Below are 11,503 nucleotides of genomic sequence, written 5' to 3'. Positions count from 1 at the left end.
CTCACAGTCTAAGAAGGCTAACCTGCCACTTTTCATATCCTCCCTGGATCAAATTCACCAGGGATAGCACTATACTGCTCAGACAATACTGTGGGTTTCCAGCTTAATGATATACAATCTGCTATAACAACATGGCCACTAGGTGGCGCCCTAAGACCATAAATTAATTTCCGGCCTGTATATACATTAGCAAACAGGACCTCCACAGATTACAACTATTCAGATAATAACCATAGTAAATAGTTACATCCACCTACAACTACAATGCTTGACAGTAAGTCATATATGAAATGAAATATGGGCTGAAACCAAGGCTGCCTGTAGTAGGCCAAAAAAACGCATCTTATCAATAGCAACAGGACTAGCTTCTTGCTTAGCAAATAACACAGGTAAAGTTAAACAAGTATCACTCGTATCTTACAATACTCACCTGGAGAGCATGCACACAGCATTAACTCACACAGGAATGCAAGTAAATACGTTACTCCTCCAACACACCTCTCAGCTGTGCAGAACCACACTGAGCACATTCCCAACCAGAAGTACAATACTGAGGTGCATCATGGGTAACGTAGTCTAAACAAGGTACAGTTAAACAGCCCCTGAAACAGCCTCTTAAACAAGTTTAACAGCAGCCCCTGAATTTGGATGCAAATACACTCATCCTATTTTGAGACAGTATCATTTGAGTCCTCAGGAACTTTCGGAAGTTCCACCACCCTAACCCATGTTGTCAGTGGACTTCCTCCATTTCTGTGAAAGTTACAGTCCTGGGAGGTAGTTCTGTGTGAACCGCTTCCAAAAGTGGTCGCTGATGATCTGACTGTGCCTCCATCTGTGCCTGAGGGGCCGTAGCTGCCTGGGGTACTGCAGAATCATGCCGCCCCATCAAGAAAAGATTTGGTGTGATGGGATCTGGGTCAGCTATGTCAGCCGATGCATAGCCGAGCGGTTTAGACTTCAAGACTTCAGCTGTGATGAAGGTAAGTCAGCCATTTTGGGTGTAGAAGGTGAGGCGCGCCATCTCCTACAGTCCACTCACTAATGCTGATGCTTCTTAATGTCTTGACATCCTCTGAAAATCCAATTGGTGCGCCGTATTTCCACAAACAGCCTCTCTGCACCTGGGCGAAGGAGCTGGTCATCATAAGTTTTTATGATGAGCTTGGTCAGGGGATGTTCAGCCGCTAGTACGATGGGATGAATACTGTCTGGATCCAAGTCTGCAGCTCGACGGAGGCGACGTCCGACTCTGATGAGACTAGTAAGACTCTCATATTCAGGGGACAGCACGCTAAGACGGCTGTCTGAACACACTGAGGTTAATTATGGAGTTCCACAGGGTTCAGTGCTAGGACCAATTCTGTTTACATTATACATGCTTCCCTTAGGCAGCATCATTAGAAGACATAGCATACATTTACACTGCTATGCAGATGACACCCAGCTCTATCTGTCCATGAAGCCAGATGACACACACCAATGAGTTAAACTGCAGGAATGTCTTAAAGACATAAAGACCTGGATGGCCGCTAACTTTCTGCTTCTTAATTCAGATCAAACTGAGGTTATTGTACTCGGCCCTGAAAAGCTTAGAAATATGGTATCTAACCAGATTCTTACTCTGGATGGCATTACCTTGGCCTCCAGTAACACTGTGAGGAACCTTGGAGTCATTTTTGACCAGGACATGTCCTTCAACGCACATATTAAACAAATATGTAAGACTGCTTTCTTCCATTTGTGCAACATCTCTAAAGTTAGAAATATCCTGTCTCAGAGTGACGCTGAAAAACTAGTTCATGCATTTATTACTTCCAGGCTGGACGACTGTAATTCATTATTATCAGGATGTCCTAAAAACTCCCTGAAAAGCCTTCAGCTAATCCAAAATGCTGCAGCAAGAGTCCTGACAGGGACTAGAAAGAGAGAGCAGATTTCTCCTGTTTTGGCTTCCTGTTAAATCCAGAATTCAAAATCCTGCTCCTCACATACAAGGTCTTAAATAATCAGGCCCCATCTTATCTTAATGACCTTGTAGTACCATATCACCCTATTAGAGCACTTCGCTCTCGCTCTGCAGGCCTACTTGTTGTTCCTAGAGTATTTAAAAGTAGAATGGGAGGCAGAGCCTTCAGTTTTCAGGCCCCTCTTCTGTGGAACCAGCTTCCAGTTTGGATTCAGGAGACAGACACTATCTCTACTTTCAAGATTAGGCTTAAAACTTTCCTTTTTGCTAAAGCATATAGTTAGGGCTGGACCAGGTGACCCTGAATCCTCCCTTAGTTATGCTGCAATAGACGTAGGCTGCCGGGGATTCCCATGATGCATTGAGTTTTTCCTTTCCAGTCACCTTTCTCACTCACTATGTGTTAACAGACCTCTCTGCATTGAATCATATCTGTTATTAACCTCTGTCTCTCTTCCACAGCATGTCTTTATCCTGTCTTCCTTCTCTCACCCCAACCGGTCACAGCAGATGGCCCCGCCCCTCCCTGAGCCTGGTTCTGCCGGAGGTTTCTTCCTGTTAAAAGGGAGTTTTTCCTTCCCACTGTCGCCAAAGTGCTGCTCATAGGGGTCATATGATTGTTGGGTTTTTCTCTGTGCGCTATATAAATAAAATTGAATTGAATTGAACTGGGTGACCAATCCAGAAGGCTCTGGCCTCCTCTGTCAGTCTGAGCCGAGCGAAGCAGCATGGTCTTGGTTTCTAGGTGCTCCGCTGCTGTAATAGGAGTGTCGGCCACCCCGTGTAAGGTCTGGTATGTAGCAGCGATCAGCTCATCTAGCGTGGCATACTGTGATGCATCCGGTAAGGTCGGAGAAGCATGCCCACAGAATGCAGTCTTCCTGAGCTCCTCCATGCTGCATGCTGGGGACTCTGTTGGCAAGTTATGCCTATTGTCAGCTGTTTGTGACAGGAAGGGTGGACCATGTGACCAACGATTGGGGACAGTTAGGTCGGTGAGATGTTTCCCTCTGGTGATGTCATCAGCGGGATTAAGGTCAGAGCCCTCATACTGCCACTCTTCAGGTGATGCTCCTGTATTTCACAGATTCTAGTCCCCACAAATACCTTATAGCGACAGGAACTAGACTGGATCCACTGCAGCACCGTTGTAGAGTCTTTCCACAGGTAGATCGAGCGCAGGAGTATGGTGAGCTCTGTCTGGAGTAGTTTGGCCAAGTAGCCTGGCCTGTACAATCAGCTTTGCCCTTGTAGTGTACGGACAAATATAACCTAGTTGGTTATCCTGGGTAGCTAGTACCTTGTACACATTGTGCAGTGTGACTGTGGAATAGGTTATAGGGCAGTGCTTATATCCCAGAATGTCTGTCGGGCAGTGCCAGCTGAGTCCCAAAGGACGGGACGGACAGGGGTGATGAGATGAGCGTTATCTGAGCAAATCAGCACTAAAGGTTGGACCTGGTTAAATCCCTCAACCTGGACTTTCTGTAGGTGAAGATATTTCTTCTTTAACTGTTCAGCTGCACATGACTGAGTAGCTAGGCTCAACTGTTGGGCTGTGAAGGCATGTGCTACTTTGTACCTCGCTTTGGGCTTAGCCCTCGGTGACACCTGGAATGAGACAAAGCCTCCCTTCATCTGGATTACATCTCGACGGATAGTTCTCAGTGAGAGTGTTGCTTCCTCCTGTTCCAAACTTAGAGAGTTAACTGCCGCAGTCTTCTCTGAGCCGTCATCGAGTACGGCAAATGTGTCCAGAGATTTGCCGCCATGATGTAGTTGGATGAGTACTACCTTAAGCATAACACATCCTGAATGACTTGAATAGTCTAGTTCAGGTGTCGGCAACCTTTCTGATGATGAGTGCATCTAAACTTTCCTCAGAAGTCAGTGTGCCATATGATTGCATTAGCAATAAATTTAATAACGCTCTATATTAAACTATATAGAACCACTTTATAGGATTATATTTGTTCACAGATGTTGGCAGCTATCAGCGAATAGTTATCAGCTATTTGGAAACAAAAAATACTTTTTATCCATAACAGCAAATGAACTGAACAAGAGATAATGCAAATGCTATTTATGGTCTCCTCACGACAATCAAAATCAAAATTCAAAATCAAAATTTATTTATATAGCACATATTAAAACAACAGTGTTGACCATAGTGCTTCACAGTCAGTAAAAGCATGAGACAGTTAAAACAAACAATAAAAGAGGACAACAAACAATAGGTAACAACACAACAAGCTAGAACAGCCAACTAGTTAGAATCAAAAGCCAAAGTAAAAAGATAAGTTTTAAGACGTGATTTAAAAGACTGGATAGACTCGGCAGTACGAATATGAACAGGGAGGTTATTCCAGAGTCTGGGTGCCACGGATGCAAAGGCCCGGTCACCTCTCGACTTCATTCGAGACCTAGGTTGTGCTAGGAGCCTGTGATTGGACGATCTAAGTGCTCTGTTGGGATTGTATAAGTGGAGTAGTTCAGAAAGATAGCTGGGCGCTAAATTATTCAGAATATTAAAAGTGAACAACAGAATATTAAAATCTATACGATATTTAACAGGGAGCCAATGTAGTTTGGCTAAAATTGGAGTTATGCGTTCATGGATTCTCGTACCTGTTAAAAGACGCGCAGCTGCATTTTGAATTAACTGAAGCCGGTAAAGAGAGATGAACAATGAAAAATACTGTCAATAAGGCCTCTGCAATGTTCTGAAGACAGTTAAACTGTCAGGTAGTGACGTCCAGCAGGTGAACATGCAGCTCCATGAACACGCACAGCTGTGGATTCCAGCTGCTTCGTAGTTCTGCAAACTTTGACCCCACAGAGTCGAGGTTTTCAGTTCAATCAGCTGCATTTCGAAGTCCTCTGTGTCCAACCAGTTAATGTGAGACAAATCCAGCTGCTCATTAAAGCTTCTGGTTTGATCAGAAAATAAAACATTGGTCCAAACACCTGAAAGTCCTGAAACAGCATTGTGAATTCTGTCTCCAGTCTATGTATGTATCTGTGTATTTCTGCGGTGCTGATGCTGCACTGATCAGACAGCTGCTAAATTTATTTTTTAATGCACCGTCACAGATTAACTCACTGTGTGTCGTGCCCAGGGCTGGACTGGGACAAAAAAATCGGCCTGGGCATTTTGACTAGAGACCGGCCCATGAGGTATTAAAGCCATAAAGCCTTTGAATGAAAACAAACGCTGGTGTGTCAGTGATGTACAGTCTTGTTGGTATATGTATGATTTCTATACATTTCACATCAGATAAAAACTTGGGTTGTAAGATTCAGATAATTATTTGTTAAAAGCATTTTAAATGAGAATAAGAAAGTATGTCTTTGTGCCCCCCTCTCCCTGTTAATGCCCTACCTGCCCCCTGGTAAACTTTGCTAGACCCGCCCCTGCACAGTTACCAGCTGTCAGCTACTTAGAAAAGGATCCTGGTGTTATTTGTCTCTCAGAAACAGTTCATAACTTCCCTTCAACTCATTCATGTCACCTAAAAGGTAAACCTGTTTCTCCATCACCTGTTCAGCTCTGATGATTCAGTAAGGACATCTCCTGGTTTCATCTTCATGTTTCCCTCTCACCACATATCCAAACCGACATCATGACCAGCAGCTTTACAGCTGTGGCTCCAGCAAACATCAGCTGATACTAGAAATTAATATTAAATAAATTCTAACAACAGCTGATCAAGCTTAAACGTGCTGCTGTTGTTTAGCGCGACATCCGCTGGTTTCCTCTTTCTGGCGCAAAGTGGGCGATAAACAAACAAGAGAGCCGATCAGCTGATCATTGATCAGTTTCATGATTGAAGTAGAAACAGGAGAGGGAGGGGGGAGAATGAGAGAAGAAGAGGCAGCTGTGCAGCAAAGACACAGAATAACTCCAGCTTTGTGTCTTTTTCATTGTAGCTGAAGTCCGGGACAAACTGTTCCTTTTCACTCTCAATAAAAAACGCGTAATATTTCTCTGAATACCAGACGATTCTGTTTTACGGGACAGTTGGCAACTCTAATAATTAACCTTATGAACAAAATAAAGTTCAACATCAGTAACATCATAGCACCCACCCAGCTGTATAGAAACTCTGTCATGCTAGCTAGCACGCAGTACGAAAAAGTCAGCATAACGAAAATAAACTCCACCTAAACTTGGTTTATATCTGACCCAGATGGACTGCAGGTCATAACTTCTTACCTGAAGTTCACCTGACACTTGGACCGGTGTTCTGAGAAATCATCCTACTCTGACAAAACGTCCTACCTGTATTATATGTAGCCCTGTCTGCAATTATTCGGGCTTGCAGTATAAAGAAAAAAAAGTCTACTGTTATAAAAACTGGTTAAAATATAAATAGTTGATAAAAGGTTTAAAAATAATATGTTTTGGTACAAATGTATTTCAAATAAAAACAATCTTAATTCTAACCAATATAGAAATTATCTATTAGATTACATTAGTCTTGATACAGCCTCTGCCACCACATCAGATCAATTGCTCTGGGCTCCTTTGATCAGCTCCATCACCTAGTGGGGGTGGGGGGTCATAGTTTGGTCCCGCCTTCACTGTTGTGATTGGTGTGGGGGTAGGGACAGGCTTAGGGCGTCGGGGGGTTCCCCGGAGGCATCTTCCTTGGGGGGCTCAACCCGGGGTAGCGGTCATGTCCGGTTGGGGGCTCTTTTGGCTCTCGGGTGACTGTTTCCTCGTGGCTGCGTGTAGCGGGGCTAGGGGAGGGTCTGTGCTGACGGACGTGGGTTACTGACCTGGTAGCCTGGCTGCCCCTGGGTGGGTCCGGGATGGGCGTGAGGTTCTGGGGGCGCTCCGTCTCTGGGCTGGGGCCCTGGCCGGGCCTCGGGGCCTTGGGTCCTGGTTGTGTGTTGCCGGGGTTGTGGGCGGGTGGGTGCATGGGGGCCCATCCCTGGCGCAGGGTGCCGCCGGTGCGTCGAGCCACCTGGGGGGCTCTTCAACTGGTGGGGGAGATTGTCACACCTTGCAGGAGCTTTCCTCTCCTCAGGAACTCTCTGCAGGAGGGGGAGATACAGGAGAGGTGGAGGAAGATCTCAGCCTGGGCGTCTATTGTCTCATGTAGTCTGGAAGATGAGTGGATGGTGGGGTGGGTGCAGTTTTCTCTGTGGTGGGGTTGGGTGGACTGTCCCGGGCTCTGTGGGGCCGGGGGGCGCTGCTGCGCTGGGCCCCGGTCTGGATGGGCCTGGGCCCCCTTTCCCTGGCGGGTCGCGGAGTATGGGAGTGCCTACTGGGGTCAGCGGGGGAGCTGGCCCCAGGGAGGGGTCACCTGCCCCTCCCTTCCTTCCCTCCCCATCTCCAGCTGCCTCCCTCCCCGCTCCACCACAACCACCCACACATGCAGGGCCTTGGAGTAGGGGTATGTCACCAGGGTGCAGAGGAGGCTACCCCCCCCTCTGTCCCCTTCTGGCTGCCTCTGCCTCAATTTTATCCCACAACTTAGACATTCACATTACTCACACTCTCATTACACATACATATAGGATCTTGGGGGTGGGCACGATACACGGAATCCAAAGTACCATCAGGGTGTACACCTCACCCCTGGCGTCGTTGCCCACCTCTCAATTTTAAATACACGTAGACATTGAGGGCTAGCAGGAGGGACTATGCGCTTACCTGCTGCTCTCTGGCAGGTAGCTCCATGCCCTCCTGGGTTTTAATTGCACCTTAGAACACACATGCATCAACACTACAATGAGCGGGTGGAGGGAGGTTTGGAGTCTTCTCTCACCCCCATTCTCTGCGGCCTGCTGGAGCGGGGGGGCTAGGAGGAGTTGGCCGTCCGACTGCGGTCTGGAGTGTGGGGCCTCCCTGCTGCTGCGGAGTCGGGGCGGTCTGCCTCTCCCCACCGCAGGGAAAAGGGTAACACCACCTGGGTCTGGGTGCAGTTCCCCCCTCCAGGGGCAAGGGTACCTAGACCCGGTTCGTAGAGTACGCTTGGGGAGTGTGATCGTGTGTACAGCGTCTCTTTATGTCTGTCTCCACGTTGGTTGAGTGTGGAGTAAGTGCATATGAGAGCATGAGGGTGGGAATGGATGTTTGTGTCTGTGTGTGCCTGTATGTCTGTGTCTATATGTCAGGTTGGGTGTCAGACGCCACCTCTCTGGGGACATCTCAGGCCCTCCAAGGTTTGGAGGCCTATCTCCACCCACCACCACTTCCCCTGCCAGTGGCGGACTCCCTCAGGTGTCGGTGCGTTGGTGGTTCTTTGTGTCTGGGGGTGGGCGTCCAGGTACACACCGGCTCACTCCTTGGCGGCCGCTTATCGGGGCCTGGAGCCTGGGGCTTGCTCGGGCCACTTCGGAGGTGGGGTGCCCCCGGCCTCTCGGCCTGGGGCTCGGTCACTCAGGCACAGCTGGCTGCCGGCGGAGCTCATGGGCGCGTCACCGCAACTCCCCCTGGCTTCTGCTCCGCGGCTGCTGAGTGAACCCTCATCTGGGACTCTCCTCAGCTCTTACTGGGACAGTGGCGCGGCTGCCCCTCTGTTGGTCTTCCTTGGTCTCTTGTGTTCTGGGGGCCTCTGGATGTCTGGAGTTTTGATCTCCTCCATACCTGCTTCATACCCTGGAGGACGGGGCTGTGGCTCCCCACACTCCCTAGCAGATCGTTACATGGAGAAACCTTTGGAATGCAAGCATGCTGATCCACACAGGTATGCACACAGGTGTACACACGGGTATTCACAGACGCGGACTACAGCTTTCTTGGCTGCTGCCTCAAAGCACATTGTGCGCTGTCTATCTTGCGTGCTGCACAATATCGTTTATTATTTAGTATCTACTGATATCTACTGCTAGCTAGTTTATTGTGATGGTGCTGTTTTTTTTATTATGTTGCTCTTTGTTGTTTGCTTTCTCTTCTGTTTTTTTTCTCCATACAGGTGACCCAGGTGTTTTGTTTGTTTGTTTGTTTTTTTCTTTCTTCCCCCCCTTCTCACCGTCTCTTCTCCCCTTTGGTTTTCTCTCTCTCCCTCTCTTTCTTTCATTCTCTCTCCCTGTCCTATCCCCCAGTCATGTCTGTCCCGTTTGTAGCAACTGAAAATAAAATAAATTCATAATTATAATAAAGGTCAATCAAATGGACCAATATGGCAAGGCCATGATGATCCACTTGGTAAAATAAATCCGCTTGGCATCTTTCTTGGCCTTAAGACAACAATTCTGATGGCTAAAGATCCAAACGGGACACAAAAAAAAAAAAAAAACAAAAAAACAAAAAAACAAAAAAAAAACAAATGTATTTCATTTACAGTTAAGAGTCCAATAAATAAAAGGGTTTCATGATTTAGAGTTCATTTTCTGTGCACACTAAATATGTTGGGGTGTAACCTAAGCTTATTTACCCATCTAATGTCAGTTATCTCAATATTGTATTGTCATTGGTTGTTGTGCTGACGAGCCAGTCAATGTCACTCTTCTCTGTTATGGGGGCGGGACGAGTGGTAAAGTTTGTGAATCAGAAGCTAAGTCCGAAGAAAGAGACTAGTCCAACCGGAATAGTATGGTGGGGGGAGTTTTGTTCTTCCGGTGCGGTCTGTGTGTTTTGTCATGTGCTGGAGTACGCATTAAAAGTTTTACAGCGGACTAACATCGAGAGTGATTATTGGCTCGTCGCATCACACGAGAGTGCTACATGGTGTCAGAAGACGGTACGGACGTCACGCCAGCGCGTATGTTTATATCCCTGTCGGGGTACCGCACTGCTTATTGTGCGCTGTGTCAGATTAGCCGCTAAAGAAAAAACAAAAAAGAGAAAAGAAGTCGCCCCATCATGGCGGACGGATTTCGCAGACCTGACCCTCTGGTTTTTGATGAGAACATTGCAGAGAATTGGCGTGTTTTTGAAAGGGAGTATGATATTTTCATCGCCACTGCTCACTCTGACAAGCCGGCAAAGACAAGGGCTTACATTCTCCTGAATATTGCTGGACCAGACGCCATTGAACGAGAACGCTCGTTCGTTTATGCTCCTGCCATTCGCGCAGCTGGTGCAGATGGAGAGATACTCACTGCTGCTGAGTCCAGAGAGGATCCAGAGTGTTTGAAGGCAAAATTTCGAGAAATCTGCAATCCTCAACACAACAGGACGATGGAAAGATATAGATTCCACACCAGAAATCAGAAGCCAGGTGAGACACTTGAATCATTCATCAGTGATTTAAAGATCAAGGCTAAATGTTGTCACTTTGGGGACCTCACTGACGAGATGCTCAGTGATCGTATCGTCTGTGGTGTCATTAGCGACACGTTGAGAAAGGCTCTGCTAAGAGACAGCGAGCTAACACTTGCTAAAGCTATCTCGGTGTGTCGAATACACGAAATGACTGAAAAAAACAGCAAGACACTAGCAACACAAGCTACCAGTGTCGACGCAGTAAAGCCCATTCTGAACAGCAAGCACAAGCCTAAGCCCCTTTCATTCCCACAGACTGTCACCAATTGCTCCAATTGTGGAGGCAGCCACGCGGCCAAGCGAGACAAGTGTCCAGCATTTGGACAACAGTGTCACAACTGTAAAAAACTGAATCACTACAAAAGTTGCTGCAAGTCTAAACCACGCAGCCATCACAGAGCCCCTAACAGACAGACTGCAAGGCGGCTTGTGAACGAATTAACAGTGAGTGAGCCACCACTTCAAGATGAAACGTTTTACATGGATGGTGTAGAGCTTGACAGACAGATTGACTGCATCCACGCTAAAGCTAATAAAAAAGATGAGGGATTTGTCACAATACACATAAATGTCGTGCCCACAGAGATGAAAGTAGATACGGGAGCAAAATGCAATGTCATGTCACTCAAGACTTTCGAAACAGTGAATGGCGGAAGACAGACTGTTAAACAAGAGAATCCTGTGAGCCTTGTTGCCTATGGAGGCACGAGAATTCAGACCACTGGAACTGTTACACTCCCTTGTTGCTTAAAGAAGCAGTGTCACACGTTGCCTTTCTTTTTGGTGGATAGAGAAGTGCAACCGCTGCTAGGATTTCGAACATGCATGGAAATGGGCATTGTGAAAATGAGCCCTGAGGTCCACCAGATCAGCACAGAAAGCAGCACAGATTTCAGCTCCCACATATTCACACAATACCATGACCTGTTCAGTGATGAACTGGGGGAACTTCCAGTCACATACTCAATGATACTAGACCCTGATGTACAGCCTGTGGTCTGTCCAGCCCACCGCATCCCCGTCGCGATGCAAGAAAGAGTCAAAGCTGAATTTGAACGCATGCAACGCATCGGCGTTGTAACACCAGTCACCGAGCCTACTGACTGGGTGTCCTCAATGGTGGCAGCACACAAGAAAGACAAGCATGAGATCAGACTGTGCATAAATCCAAAAGACACAGCACTGAAAAGACCCCATCACCCAATGCGCAGCGTTGAGGAAGTGGCAGCACAGATGTCAGGAGCGACAGTGTTCTCAGTGCTAGATGCAAAAAACTCCTGGCAAATACGGCTCGACGAGAAATCCTCAATGCTTTT

At 47.2% G+C, this 11,503-nt stretch overlaps 1 protein-coding gene across 1 annotated transcript; it reads left to right on the top strand.

The window, feature by feature from the left end:
• Positions 1–9,500: 9,500 nt before the first annotated feature.
• LOC121813187 (uncharacterized protein K02A2.6-like) lies at positions 9,501–11,361 on the top strand (the record flags this gene model as incomplete). The annotated part of the gene is given in 1 exon segment (XM_042216769.1): positions 9,501–11,361. A coding segment is annotated over 1 exon segment (1,576 nt), but the record flags the coding sequence as incomplete, so codon positions are not given.
• Between the last annotated feature and the right edge of the window lie 142 nt (positions 11,362–11,503).

This window comes from Haplochromis burtoni, unplaced genomic scaffold, assembly GCF_018398535.1.
Source record: "Haplochromis burtoni strain Fernald_Lab_line unplaced genomic scaffold, NCSU_Asbu1 Contig_1243, whole genome shotgun sequence".
Classification (NCBI taxonomy): Eukaryota; Metazoa; Chordata; class Actinopteri; order Cichliformes; family Cichlidae; genus Haplochromis; species Haplochromis burtoni.
Note: the sequence above shows the minus strand (reverse complement) of the source record. Positions and strands in the feature narration are given on the sequence as shown.